The 15,482-nt window shown below is 37.0% G+C and overlaps 1 protein-coding gene and 1 long non-coding RNA gene across 9 annotated transcripts in view; one reads left to right on the top strand and one right to left on the bottom strand.

The window, feature by feature from the left end:
- LOC149610709 (uncharacterized) overlaps positions 1-11,416 on the bottom strand; it is a 29,628-nt gene extending 18,212 nt beyond the window's left edge. Inside the window, exons 1-4 of one of the 3 annotated variants that reach the window (XM_089859114.1) lie at positions 11,187-11,416; positions 6,516-7,047; positions 2,273-2,657; positions 368-578 (exon numbers count right to left, since the gene is read on the bottom strand). In XM_089859114.1, the coding sequence (XP_089715240.1) occupies positions 368-578; positions 2,273-2,657; positions 6,516-7,041 (1,122 nt within the window). In that variant the 5' untranslated portion in view covers positions 7,042-7,047; positions 11,187-11,416. Of the gene's footprint in view, positions 1-367; positions 579-2,272; positions 2,658-6,515; positions 7,048-10,647; positions 10,705-10,788; positions 10,944-11,186 lie in introns of those variants that run through there. The other 2 variants (XM_089859115.1, XM_089859117.1) reach the window with 2 other exon arrangements.
- A 174-nt stretch (positions 11,417-11,590) lies between these two features.
- On the top strand, positions 11,591-15,455 carry LOC149610708 (uncharacterized). Of its 6 annotated transcripts, none has more exons than XR_016376630.1 (4): positions 11,624-11,762; positions 11,884-11,932; positions 12,512-12,596; positions 12,673-15,455. It is a non-coding gene; the product is annotated as an uncharacterized LOC149610708 (long non-coding RNA). The 6 variants fall into 6 exon arrangements; XR_016376629.1 differs by having other exon boundaries at positions 12,512-12,668; positions 12,750-15,455; XR_016376628.1 differs by having other exon boundaries at positions 12,512-12,834; positions 12,883-15,455.
- Positions 15,456-15,482: the final 27 nt, after the last annotated feature.

Genomic DNA, 15,482 nt, shown 5'->3' with positions numbered 1-15,482 from the left:
AAGCGGTTTTCTACAACATGCAAGATGCGCTTGCCTAGAGCTCGGCATTAACTATCCATTATCCACGTGGAAAATTATCCACAGAACTTGCTTGTTAAATCGTATTATATCCACAACTCTGTTTATAAATAATCAGTTATCCACTAATTTGTGGATAATGGATAAAAAATTTCGAGCTCTACGTTTGCCACGATGTTTAATCTAATGTTTAAAACTTAAGGCTTAGATTAATTACATTATTTTGTTAAATTTAATGCTATGCCATTTTAATTAGAGATAGAAGTTAAATTCCACTCTTATATAGTGGGGTTAAAATAAGTTAATAAATCATTTTTAATTTTACTGTGAATGTTAATTTTCAACTTACCGATTGCGAATATAGAGGGTGACCATTCAGATCCATATTATGTCCAGGCCATCCAGGTGATTGAGCACCGGTCGGGACGGCCCAAACGGTCCCCGGCAAAGCGTAAGTGTTGGCTGAAGCGGCACCATGCTGCATGGTACCGGCAGGCATTAGGTTGGTGACCATGTCGTAATTTGAAGCCAGAGAAGCGGGCGAGGAATAGGCAAATTCTCTGTAAACAAATAATGAAAGGTATATTTGTTTAGAGCGCGTGGTCAACGGTCAAAGTATCAAAATCAAGTTCATCACTTTCAAAAGTTCAAAGATAAGAGATAAGAGAAAGTCAATATTAGACTATAAAAGACAAACAGCCCTAAGACATATTGTATTAAAATATTTCTCCAATTCAGCCGTGAATATTGAACTGTGGATTATAGAAATTTTATACATCTTTATAACTTTGATGAGTTTTTTAAGTTTTATCTCGCCGTGAAATATATAGTTTAATAATGAACGCTGCTGCAATTAGTGCAGATTAGTGCTACGTCTTAAGTATGCAAATAAATATTCTTGTTATTATGGCGGTTATTGCAGCAATATTTTGTCCATGTTACACCGTAACATTTTTCAAAGTATTTTTGTCTTAAATTTCTTAATTTAGCTCCATAAAATATTTAAATACACGACCAAAAACCCGAACTCACCATTTTGATGAATAAACTTAATCTGAATTATTAAATAAAATTTAAGCATAAAAATTATTATTCGAAATACACGTAAGCGGCCGTCAAGTGCATTGTAACCTAAGCGAGAGTCAATATTAAAATCCTCGCGTTCAAAACAGAAACAGTGAAACTTTTGGCCGCAGACGTCTATAACAGATAAAGGAAACATATCCTAAACCGATAAAAATATTACGATCATTATATGTATATAGAACCTTTTGCTAGTATAAAACCGGAGGAAGGGGGGGGTCGTCTCTTCCACCAAAGCATTAAAATTTCGCTATCTGTTTCTGATAAATACTATAAGTAAGGCGGCCTAAGCCCTAATAAAAAAATTACCCAAAAAACGTAACGTAACGGAAAGGTCGTATAGATTATTATTATCATAGTCCGATTCCCAATTAAGGCGTGATTTCGATATGTAAGTTATCCGAAGTATGGACGCGTATACCCGTGAAACTACGTGACGATATCAATAGCGTGAATGATATCTATCGGGTTTAATAGTCGTTACACCTGTTTTATTTCCCCGATATACGTTTTATAACCGTGTTAATCTCGTATTGTTGCGACTTGATAAAATCTGTTTTCTATCTACCGCGTAAAACGCTTCTAAGTCACTTTTAGTGTTAGTTTTATAACTCAAATATAAATAGTTAATGGTTACTTTGTTTACTCGTGAAGCGCGTCGGAATTACTAAAAACGTTTACTATTAGCTCAGAATCTAAGTAGATACCTTTGACAGTATTTTTTAACATTTTAATTATAATGTTGTCGTAAAATGTATAGTCTCAATTCAAGAAAGATTAAAGAATGGAATGTGTTTCGACCTTTATAGTTATTTTCCTCATACAGAGTATACAATTTATTAATAATAAACCGTGCCGTATTAAATATAGTTAAAAGGTTCTTTCCAAAGTGAACATTTATACCATTTATTTTAGAATTTAACCTAACCCTAAGATATTTAAATTCTTGTCACAATTAGAAGTATGATAACTTCGAAGATTGAAATAATTTGCAATCATAGATGTCTATATTTTTATGATCTTTATAATTTATCTTTTTACTGTCGGCCGATTTAGGCGCGTCATGTTTATCTCAATTTAGAGGTTTATCAGAAGTTTATAGAAATTTATATAATACAATTAGTACAATTTTTTGTAGGGCTCGTGCATGAATGATAACAATAAAACGTACCTTGAATAAGAGACGGGTCCGGAACAGTAGTTGGTGGTACCGGGGCTACCGGGATTAACGTTGTACGTGGTGGCAATATTCGTATAGGGACTGACCATGGCCTGAGCGCCGACCGCGTTCAGGTTGGTGTATTCGAGTTGCGGGTCGCGATCTTCCCCTTCTTCGTCCCGTTGTTGCCGAAGTTGTCCACCAGGGTGCGCCTCGTCTTCCGTAGGGCTCAAATTCTTTAAGTCACTGATGGCGCTTACGGCGGCGTTTGTTTCGTCCCGTTCCCTGGCCGCCGCTTCGGTGTCTTCGCCGGTCGCCGATTCTCCGCTACCGGGGGGTACCGCTAAACCGCCGTGTTTACCCCCGACACCATCATCCAGGTTGACTCCTCCGAGCACTTGGAAAACAGAAAGGGAAAGATTAGAATTTTAGAGAGAGGGACGTTTCGAAAGTAAAAAAAAAAGAAAAACTTTTTAATTTTTGGGGATGAAGAATGGATGGGCCTGGATGGGAAAAGAAATGATATTATTATCTACATTCTCTCTTTCTTTTGCTTTAATCTTAGGGTTATAAGATTAAGGCACTTTTTTTAACCCAAGAATATTTTTACAAAATTAAAAATGAAATGTCAAAATTTGTCTACTAACAGACGCTACTATTCTGGAAAACTTTTTATTCCCTAATAATGGAAAGCAACGTGATCGAGAAATGATTAAAGTGTAGGAATTATGTTTGACCGCACGTATTTCTGACAGAAGTATACATTTCTACCTAAGCTCTTTTAAAGACGTCCTATCGGTTTTGTTTATAAAATTTGTGGTTCAAGGTTATGCAGATTTAACAGGAAATGGTCAATTGTACTTCGAAAAAATTAACAAATTCAATCAGCAGATATTGTAATGCTGTGTTTGATCATTTGAAACCTAAAACTCAAATTAACAGTTCAATATTCACTGAAAAGAAATAAATGAGTTTTTGTCGCTTTTTGTTTAATTTGTAGCATGTACCTTTGGAAATGATAACATACATCCTATGATTATGGATGTAATGTCGGTGCTTGAAAAATTTTGCCTAAACTATTAGTGTAATCATAAGTTTATAAGATATGTTCCATAAGTATGTCACTACCTATACTTCGTGATGCTAGTGGCTTAATGAGAGCTAGTTCAAGAACGACGTGAGAATTGACTACACTCGGTTTTGCAGTCCATCCTCCTATTTAGTCTATACTAAGCCTTTGACAGCGCCTCACCAGGCGTCGCTTTACGAGAATCTATGACGTTTCGTCTACGTCACTTCATGACAAACTATCATTAACGAGTGACACACTTATGGAACATATCTTATAAACTTATGGTGTAATGATTATTCCAAATTAAAATATGGCGTTCTGACACCCAGGGTATTGAGCGTAAACCGCTTTACCAAGGGAGCCAAGCCGAAATTTTTCAGGGATACTACTGTAGTAGGCACACACTACGCAAAATTTTTGAATTTATCTAAAAAAGCACACTGGGACGAGGCCGCCATTGGGGAATTCTAACTTTGCCCGGGAAGTACCGCTAGGGGCAGTGCGAGTTAGCTAGTCTGCTAAGTTGCTTCTTGGCACGAAGGAGAAAACCCCAATGACGGCATCTCCACTTTGGGTTGATTTCTCTGTATGTAATTTACGAAATCTTCTATAATACGATCATTTACTAGAATTTCAATATAGCAACCAGATCAAATTAAATTAAAAGTAACACTTTCTCTTGTTATCTTACTAAAACATACACGTTTTGGTAACCTTAAAATTATTTCAGTATTTAAGCAGACGACATATTCCGACCAATAAGAGGCGCAGCGAATAAGCCAATCACCAGAAACCGGATGTAGTTCCCTAAGACATGAACGTCTGGAAGGCACCTTTTTTATGAGCAGTGGCAAAGGCTTGAGTTCTATGTGTATAAAGTATTTTCACTCAGCAATGAAAGAGAATTGTGCAACGTGCTCTTGTACTATCGAAGCTAAGAGAGACTAAATATCATCCTAAAAATTAAAACCTGACCATTTTATGTATTTAAAACCTAAAACATACATTAATACTATCAAGAGTAAATAAACTAGGAGTGCAAACCAACAAGAGAGTTTCTCTAGAGTGCAAAAACGTCGTAGAAGCCCAAAGTAAAATAGGTAGAAACATAGAAAAACCAGGGAGGACTCGAGGAGAGAGGTGAAAGGGAATGTTAAAGAAGCAGTAAAATAAATGGCAGGGAAAAAAGGGAAGGTAGGAATTTTTATCTCCCTCCCTCCTTTCTAGCTAACACACACGCGCGAGTGGCTTCGGTTACTACACTACCGCCAGCTCACACCTCCAGACGTTCCAGTTCAAAGCTGATTTTTAAATTTGACGCATGCGCGCGGACACCGCAGCGAGTGAGGACTGAGCCAGCGCCGAAGAGAGACGAGTTTAGCCACAAGGCGAACCAACCAACCCGCCTATTCATATGTTACTCCCTTTAGCCCCCGTACGAAATACCATGTTGTTTATTTAGGTACTAACGATTGTTACGACTTTAATTTTTTCAATAAAACGATGCTAAGAGGTTAATCATAAAGCTACAATGTTACCATAAGTTTATAAGAAATGTTCCATAAGTATGTCATTACCTATACTTCGTAATGCAAGTGGCTTAATGAGAGCTAGTTCAAGAACGACGTGAGAATTGACTACACTTGGTTTTGCAGTCCATCCTCTTATTCAGTCTATACTAAGCCTTTGACAGCGCCTCACCAGGCGTCGTTTTACGAGAATCTATGACGTTTCGCCTACGTCACTTCATGACAAACTCTCATTAACGAGTGACACACTTGTGGAACATATCTTATAAACTTATGATGTTACCGGTATATAATGGGGATAGATTAACAGGCTTAATGGTTAGTGCTCGCGGTTACAACCAATGACCACGTGCTCACTGTCCCGACCTCAAGAAGCTTAATCACACCACTTCAAAACGTTTTCCCGGTGTTACTGATGTAGTTTCGTCAAATCATGGAGTGTTAATTTTAAGAGGAGCTGTAAGCGAGTCAGTTTTTAGACCCGCGAACTGATCACAGTCTGAGGTGTAACTCAAGGTCATTTTAGAAAAGAAACCGCTGTAATATATGGAGCATTTATGAGAGGTATCTCTGTCGGTGCTTCCACAGCCTGTCGGTAAGCCTCGTGTGCATTTTGTTAGTGGTCGCGCTTCGTAGCATTGACAGAACAACTCTATGAAAAGGGGTAAGGTTCGTCTAGAGAGCTAACAGTTCTGAACCTAAAATGTCACACCCATCTATCTCTTACTGTAGTTTCACCCCCCCTTAAAGCAAAGGGCGGCTCCGTTGATACCCCTGAAAGATGCCTTTTCTGCTACACGTTGGCTAAGCTTGGCAAAGGCTAGTTAAACCAAAGGCAGGAACCAATGGGACCTAGTGCATTAGGTCTGATTGGTTCCTGCCTTTGGCAAGGTAAAATTCGTGTCCAGAAGATTAGCCAGCATGCTAGGGGTGATAATGGAGCCGCCTGTTACTTTAACGGTTGGAAGTAGTATTCCACGCTCAAAAATGCCAACCAGAGAGGGGGATGCATGACGTAAGACTATCTGTTCCCCGTAACCAGTTGTTAGCTCCCTATAGTATCTCCAATAGCCCCTTCCAAAAAGTTTGACTGCCTTGTGCATCTTGTTGTTTAAGTTCTTCGCACATGCGCACTTGGAGCTAAAAACGTCATATCTAGGTTGTGAACTAGGCTATGCGGGGAAACTACTTCCTGTTTGTAGGAAGAACTGAACTGACTCAGACTAAGAACATTTTTTCAAAACTTTTTGGAAGGGGCTATTTGAAGGATGATCCAAGAGACCAAATTCTCCGTTAGCCCCCTTTTAAAACTGGCTCGGTATCAGAGTTCCGTACATGTTCAATCGGCGCAACAGAGAGGAAAATTAATATAGAGAAGTTTGTTTACGGCCGTTACGGATCACGTGACGTGTGCCTCCTCGGCTGTGAGAGAGCTCGGGCTGTGCCGTAATATTCACCTTCCCCGTTACCTCTTTGACGGGCTCACTGTCCGCTCGAGCTCATCGAGACGCCGGGAGAGACAAATTGTAGAGTGGAAGGCTAGTGCTTACCGTTCCTCTTATAATACAACCTCCATGGTCAAATTTGGTAAAGAATTCGAACAAACATACAAACAAAGAAATATCTCAAATGCATAAACTATATTGCAACTAACTTGTTTGCCCATCTTCGGAAACGTATGTAAGCACTGTCGTTGGTGAAGGTCCTATTGGGCTGTCTGGTCCCGGTGCCATTGGATTGGGTATCAAAGAAGGAGGATAATGATTGTGGTGCTCTTGATCATGACTAGGATGCATAATCACTTGTTCTTGTCCATGGTGGCTATGACTGACGCTAGAAATTGGACTGACCAAGACTGTTTGTTGCATATGTTGTTGTTGTTGTTGCTGCTGCTGTTCTTGTTCCTGGCGTAAGTGTTCTATATACTCCGCTTGTTGTTGGTTCATTTCATTTGAATGTTGCTCTTGCTGTTCCATTTGTTCTTGCTGGGAAGATTGATCTTGCTCTTCGTCGATTGGTTCTTGTTTAATCGTCTCTTCGGGCTTGTTTTCGATTTCTTTTTTACCATCAACAGGCGGCGAAGGTGCGTTTTGGGCCTTTTTACTTTCAGTAGTTTGACCTTCATCTTGGTCCGCCGGCGGAGGCGCCTCGGGCGCCTCTTGCCACTGTTTTTCTTCCATTGGCGTCTGAAAATAAATACATGGTTCAAAATGGATAATTTTCAAGTTCATATTTGACCAATAATAAATAAATGGTATCTCAAAGACAAAGGGCTTCTGAGATTTGGTGCGCATGTGCGATCATATGGTCATTGCACTGTTAATGCATGCTAGATTAAATATGGCAGAAAGCGGTGGCCTCTAATTGTCAACGTTTCCTTTGTAAATAAGTCACAGTTGCTTAGATGCCGTTTGTATAATATTTTAACTATGGTAAATAAGCAATCTAAGAGTGATTAGACTCGCTTTTGGTCGTCGCTCATAGACTATTACTATATCGCTATCAGCTTTACATGAATATGCATCTTTATAATATGGCTCTGGTTACATCACTGCATGTACCCAACTCGAAAATTAAATGCAATGATTTTCGAAAAATAGGTGATGTCACTGTATGGTCACTCTAGCCGTGACTAATATATTCATGGGTGTATGAATAACTTCATGCTTATATCTCTTTGCCGTGAAAATATCTGTCCCTCGTTTATTTACTAAAGCAAGAAAAGAGGCTTTACCTATTTCCCAACTATGAACTTTGGCCAATTTACAATTGTTAACAAAAAATATATCTATCTATACAAAAGGCTTATAAGAATTCTATTTAGGCGATATTTGCCCATTTATTTCTTCAGTTCAAAATTTTTCATTAAATTAGTTATGAATTGGGAAAATTTTATATTGATTTTCATGAGAATCAGACTGTTTACATGTTTCCAATACTTGGAAAATAAATTAATAAATAAATACGCGCCTTTTGTATTAAACCTCGATAATTATTTTAAATTTCTAATCTTCATAAAGATATTAATTATCCAAGAAATTCCGGGTTAAACACGATTTAACTGACAGTTCTAGCTGAAATTCTTCTAGCACACATTGAGATATTGTAAATTTTGGGAAAAAAATGCATGTTGATTATGAAAACGCTCTGATAAGTCATGAGATTGTCTTAAATTTTCCTACTAAATAACAAGCATTCTTTATAAAGTTATTTATAATTTGTAAAAGAAATTCATAATTAATTATAACTTTAATAAATTTATTCGTGAATTGGTTCCAATTAAAAATAATTTTGCGTTCAAATTTTAAAAAATGGAGTTTAAACAGATTTTTACGTTAGCTTCCACTAGTGATTGGGCTGAGTGAACGTGTTTGAAAGTGCACATAAATTTTTAAAACATTCTCAATTCTATATTTACGTTAAATATGGAGACCCATTCCCAAAAGTCGATTTCAAAATCCATCTTTTGTGACTAAAAAGTGGTTCCACCAGATAATCTCCTTATGGTTCCACTAACAACTTGACTATTTAGCGAAAACCTTTACGCGAAGGACTTTATTCGAATGACTCTTTATGTAATTTTTTGGTAAAAAAATCGTTAATGTATTCAGTTATATTCAGCTATAACACGATTGTTTTGCGACTTTTTCGCGTCTGAATTTTAAAGAGTAGAACCCCTAGAGTTTTCCTGAATGTTGAAGCCATTTTATATTGTTTAAATATAGCGCAGCTTGCCACGATGCTCTACCATTTATTTTATATTCATTCAAAACAGGGAGTGACGTTGAACATTGAGAAAAACTACAGGTAAATTATAAAAATCCACCACCATAATATGGAACTAGCCTTTTGTGAATTGAATTGCTTATCATTACTTCGAATTTGCATGATTTTCCCAATATTAGCCACAATTTTTCATTTTGAAAACGAAATAATTATGAATTGATTCCGAATTCCCGTGAATATAAATTTCTGATGCCAAGATCCAAAGACTCCGAATGGAGTGGAACTGTGCAACTATAATCTCACCCCTGAGTGTAGCTTTCTTTGTTTGTAATTTCCGAATTGGTTTATACATTAGTTCCGAAATGCTGTTTTAAAATTTTCTAAGTATGTTGTCACTTTGGATCATCTTTTGACATAAATTGCATTTGATAACTGTGAGTTAATTTAGTTCAGATGGAAGTACATATCACTGCCGCTCAGAAAAAGCAAAATACACCTAAAGAATATAAGGATACCGTATACTCTAAACATTTCAAACATATACATATAACCAGAAGGGGATAATAGAAGAAAGTAATATAAACTTCTGATCAGAAGGGGATAATAGAAGAAGGATGACACTCTGTATCCTCTTAATATTTTAGTTACGTAACTTCATTCTTCCTAGGCTCACCCTTCTTTGTTTTCTCTCCGCTCATTGAACTTCAGATGGGCATCGCGCCGTAAGGTGAATTCTATAATTGTTTGGCACTAAATCCTCAGCAATCAACCCAAAAACCTCGTCTTGGGGTGGGACAAAAATCCACAGGCGCATGCGTCTTGCCAAACGTAAATAGAGTAATGATGAGGGAACTATTTATCGCGTATGTGATTCGGTTTAGTAACCTTGCTCCCAATGTTCCGATTTTTGGGAAGAATGACGTTACACTTTCCCCGCTTTTGTGGTACACTTCTCTCAAAGAGAAGTATTATATACTTCTAATATAATGAACTAAATGCCCGATTCATTCTAAAGTTGAGCAAATACAAGTGTGGAAATCTTACGATATTTACCAATTGGACGTTCTCAATATTGGGGTGGGTAAACAGTTGACAAATATTAATTATCTCCAAAGTGGACAAACAACCCTTAGTTCAAATATTTAAAGAAAAAAATTATTAAGTGAATAAAAAAAATTTAAAACTAAAAATTGAGATATTTCGTGCCTTCAGCCTCTCAATTTTTGTTTTATATACATTTTATTTATTTAATTATTCTTCAAGTTGGTTTTTCTCCGTAAATCTTTTAAATATTTGAAATAAAGGTTGTTTGTCCACTTTATAAATAATTAATAATGAAATTTAATCAATTTTCACGTTGGTTTTTCTCGGTAAATCTTCCTAATATACTTTTTTTTAATTTCCCGTGATAACTCTAGTCATGATTGGCCTTTATTAACGCTTAAATTGCTATTTGAGGGTTTTAATAATTCATAGCCTGGCTGTCCTGTAATTAACCGGCAAACGCGTTTCATTACTTTTAAGAGCTTTCAATTAGTTTAATATATGTTCAGTCCAAAAACATTACATATATTGGTTTGGTGTTAACAAGGGGGTAATTTATTGAATTATTGTGATATTTATTCAAGTATTAAAGGTCATTTTAACAAAGGTATGTAATACATCGAAACCTATTTAGCCTAATTACAGTTAAATTGGACCTTTGTGTGAATTATTTTATTCATGCATTCACAAATGAAGCCAAGAATATGATATTTATGCATGCCACTGAAATAATTTCTATTTGTAATTTAACCCAAAACTGGAAAGTAATTAGTTGGAAATATAAGCAAAAGTATGGCAAGCTATGCCTATAGGAGGTTTAAAACTTTCAAAGGGGTATAACGATTGCTATACTATTATCAAAAGAATGAAAACAAATAAGAGAAAAAATCATGTTCATTTAAAAATATGATAAATTTTGTTATTTAACAGAATTAAGCTCTAAATAAATTTGAAAGACTGTCGAACTAAGTTATAGGGCGTTTCCCTTTTCTATATTTTCAAAATGGCTGCCTCACTTGACAAAACCAGCTTCTTCTCTCAGTTTCTCCGACTCCATTGTTTTCCCGCTAAGCCTAACCAACGCCATATTGTTCGCATTATAAAAAATTGACAGATATCGTTTAAAACTACAGATTTCTATTTTTTTTTAAACTCACTCTTGAATACCACAAGAAATGGTCATTGCTTGGCTCGTCGGAGCCATGACGTACGTATCCATATGGTCAAAAAGTTAATCAGAGGTTTAAGCGGGTTAATTAAGGGTTTAAACAAAACACGGACGTCTTGTCGGTATGAAAATTAGGTTCAGATTATTGTTATTGGTCTATATCGACAAATGTAAAAAAAATCCTCGAAGTTTGACTTGGATTTTTTGATAATAAGGATAAGCCGAGGGTTGGGGGACCCTAAGATAAGATCTAAGGGTATCTATGGAGCTGATTAAAACGTTACCATAATTGACCATACAAACTAAACTTATTGCCCAAGGGCCTAATCAGAAATAAGTCTAAAGATACCGCTATCATATCTAGACTCGTTAAAAATCTATACTTACAATAAAAGTAGTTTATTTCTTAAGCGGTCTTCTCCTGGTTAGGGTGCGCTTGCAGAGACACTGTTAATTATTCCACAATATTCACTTTAATTAATTTTCACAGTTTCTTAAACTCAATCAGTCACTACCGCGAAATTTTACTGTTCGCGGTTTGGTTGGCGATTGTGTACTGGTGCCCTAATTGGACACTCAAATCAAAATGGATCCCGTTACTTTTCTCGCAGTCGGTTTCGGTGTTCTTTCATACTACGTTGTGTTCGACACTGCCTCCATGGTTCTCCTTGGCATATACATTGTTCTCACCTATTTAGCCATTAATGGGAATGTCCCTAACTCTTATCTGGGGCTCAAAGTTTGATCCAACATCGAACTCAGTACACAAACGAAATAATCTTTGGGGCTTTACATTGATAAGTGGTTACCATGGTTCCTTCTCGAGTTTGCTCTTCTCGTACGGGCCGTTTTGAAAGTTTTCATTGTTTCTTATATGTCAAAGTTAATTCTATGGAAAAGTAACATTTATTCGTTCAAGTTTATCTATTTACATATTTGTCATGCTTTTTTTGGGGGTCATTGGTAAACTTTTAACCTTGTTTGTTTAATTTTGTCTTGCCCAATAGCTAGAGGGCAAAGGCCTAAATTTTTCCGTTCTCGAAAGATAATTTTTATAAGCTTCTTGTTGAATTCACCATTTTAGTGTTACAAACTGCGCGTGTCCAGAGTGCCCGGCACTCCCATTGGTGGAAGTAAGAAACCTTAAGTATTTAATTAAATGCTAAACTAATTTCGAACCCATTTTAATTATGGAAAGATTTCATTGAAGCACTATAAGAAACCCATTATTTAATCCATAATATTCACTAAGCCTTGGTCAAGCCACATTTCTTATCTCCTTGTGCTGTCTGCTAGATTAAATCCAAATTATTTGGAAATGAATGGAATGATATAGGCTTAAAAAACAGGTTTTTGAGATTAGAGTTCATGGAAAATATTCATAAGGTGTTTAGCGGCCGTTATTTAATACATAAACCCAACTAAGCCTTGGTCAAGAAAGATTGCTGATCTCGCTATATAATTTCTTCTTTGCTTAATTCGAAATGTATGTTTGTGAAGTCCTTTGCGTAACTTCTAGAGGCGCTAGTTGTAACCCCAAAGCGGTGATTTTAATGGCGCCTAACTTGAATTGTTGAATGTCTGCAGTGGTTTTATTTCTTATATATGAGAAACTTCGAACATTAACGACTTTTATCACACCTTAGTTTCAGAACTAACTAACAAATAGTTCTGAAACTAAGGTATAAGGTTCAAAATTTTATCCTTTATAGATCAATCCAGTAAACACTTGCAGAGAAACCAACACTCAGGTTCTTTTCTGCGGCCAAGAGGCAACGGGACACCTTGGAGAGAGAGGTGAGATGGAGTAGAATTGTCCGTGGGCCAATAAATGTCTCCCAGAGAACCTTGCTCACGCCGTTACTTTTGGTAGGGAATCGTTAAGTGCTTCCGCGTAGTGCCCTTTATAATTATAAGGTAGTTCTCATGAGGTATGCTTCCACTTTTAAGACACACGGGCATCGTCGACGTTTAAGTGCCTTACAACCCAGCCAAAACACTTAGAATACAGGGAGGACTTCGTTGCCGAAGATGGGTACATAGGCTAGGTTACTCCTACTCCATCTCACCTTTTTCCTCATAGGGCAGATGGAACCCGACTTCAATAGATCCGGGAGTCTAGTTAACTTGCACTGCTTCTAGCGGTGCTTATTGGCGTGAGAAAAATAATCCAATAAGCTGGCCCCGCCACTGTGGTCTTTGCTTAACTGGAAATATAGGCTTATATTCCTTCAGAGCTTGGAAAACAGGCGAAACCATGCACACAATCCCTGTTGGCCGTGGAAAGTAAACAAGAACAGATTTGCTTTACCTTAAATTATTCTGATAAAAGGCACATTGCTAAGTTACAATATGTGACGACGATCTTTTCCTCAAATTTTGACAACGTTGTCTAATTTCTGCTCCTTAAAAACCCTATAGTAAGAGGTTATTACTCTCTGGCCAAGGGCCTTGTTCAAAGTCTTCCAGCCAAAATGCAGTCAGGAAAGCTTTTAGGCAAACATTGGTTTCGAGTCTCGACATCCACCAAACTCTACCACGCGCACGCCTCGAGTCTTATACTTCCCAGGTGAAGTCATTAACTTCTTTAAAGTGTTCAGCAAGTGATCTTTCGCAAAAAAAATTAATATAAATAAGTTTATTTTTTAAGAGTTACTAATAGCATCTCCTTATACCAAAAGCGGATTATGCTTCACACATAAAGTCCGTAAGTCCCACTTTTCCATAGCTTTGACCATGGATTTCATGATATTCCCGAAGTAAAAACTAAGCAGACGAACAAAAAAGCTTTTAACCAATCATGAGCCCCCTAACCATAGATAACCTCTTTAATGCCAGACCAATAGGCGACGGCTATTACTATTTTCTTGCATGGGACCTCGACTCGATCTCGCCCTCGACATAACCGGGAGGCCCGGAAGGCGAATTTGCGGTGTTTCGTCCGTGATAGTAGGCTTTAGGTAGTTCGAATACCTTGGCCAACAAAAACTACATAACTTCAAGTAATGGCCTTTTGACGAAGTGGGCCTTTGTGCTTCTTTATTGTATGCCATTTAAAATTAAACCATTCCATATGGGAACCGTTTTTCTGGTGCCCTTGCGACGCTTCTCGGTCTATTTTCCACATTCTTTAAAATTCGAAACTGGCGCGCCATATTTGATAAGGATCGGTGGAACTTCTCTTTCTAAGGAAGAGGGTTATAAATATTGTCATCTTTTCCGATCTTCGAAATACTATATCGTCTTTAAAAGGGGCTTCGCGAACCTATAATCCCTTCTCATTCATTAGTATCGTTGTTGTCCACCTAGCGACGGTGTTTCTACGTTCCCAGCATCTGAATGGAACCAGCTACTTTTCATCTTGATGAAAGCTGAAGAGATGCCAAGCTGATAAGAAAAGGGGAAACATTACTCATTCGTTTCCCTAAAAAAAGCATCTTTTAGTGGAGCGCGTGCTGACTTGGACCTAAAGGTCGAACACTTATCAAATAAACAATTGAAAACTTCTAACACTGAAGTGTGGAAATATAACTTGGAAAAAACATATTAAATTCACTGCGAGTAACCAACTACTTAAAAGGGAGGGTGAAGACGTGATTTCTTTATTTTCAAGCAGGTATTAACTAGCCGACGTTGTTTGCGTGTTTTATGTAGACAGTAAACACTTAATGGTCTTTAAACACATCCGAATGATATATGAGCGTAATAGTTTTATTTAATAAACTAAAGTTTTTACAATTTTCTAATTCAATAAAACTATGCCTAATAATAAAGCCAAAACGTTACTGGTCTAGAACGTTTTTAAAATGCTTAATGGCTAAGGGTTCGCGAACCCAACCTTGAGGAACTGAATCAAACCACTTTTAAAACCTTCGACTCTGCTACTATTATCAGCCATACAATTTTGTCAATTTTAAAAAGTTTAAATATATCGAAATTACATTGATATATTAAAAGTTGGAAATTCGATCAATCGTGTTACGCCCCTTTTTCAGATAATTAAATTTAGGTGGCACGCTGTATGCCGTTCACCGCGTTTATAACTCATTGCCTTCGATTTCAATGTAGCACTTGCCACTGAATTTAAATTTTTTGGAATTTAAGTTTGGTCAGAAAGCTAACTTTTAATTTATGAATAAAAATGCAATCAATTTTGATTTTAAAGTCATTCAAAGATATTTTCTTAATGTTTCACCAGGGATAGATTTTATTTTAGAAGTAGGGATGGAGAACAGAGTAATCTGAGCGCACGCCAAAGTCCCGGACCCATGAAAGAAGTGGCGGGTCATAGCGACAGAGGTAAAAATGACCTACGTATTTTTCCCCGTTCCCTTCAGCAACGTCACCAAAACGTAGTTTAAGTGAGCCAATAAGATGATTTAAACTTTTCGTTACGTTGTTGGAGGGAGGGGCTCTATACTGGGCTATAAGTCGGACTGAAGTAAATACTAACCGTTCTCCAATCCTACTTCTAAAATTAAATCTATCACTATGCACAAATCTTGTAATTAGTAGAAGAACCAGTAATAAATCATTTGAAGTTTCAGTTACCCTCCCTTTAAAATTAATAAAGAGAGATGGGATATTTTTCGTGGAAAGGCAGGGCTATTTTGACGTGTTGGGAGGGTTCGGCACGCGCAATTATTGACCCTTAGCATTGCCAGGGGTAAATAACGAAAGGAG

This window comes from Phalangium opilio, unplaced genomic scaffold (assembly GCF_054372755.1).
Source record: "Phalangium opilio isolate 3A_F unplaced genomic scaffold, DU_Popi_V2 ptg000329l_1, whole genome shotgun sequence".
In the NCBI taxonomy this organism is placed as follows: Eukaryota; Metazoa; Arthropoda; class Arachnida; order Opiliones; family Phalangiidae; genus Phalangium; species Phalangium opilio.
This window is presented reverse-complemented; position numbering and strand designations above follow the sequence as displayed.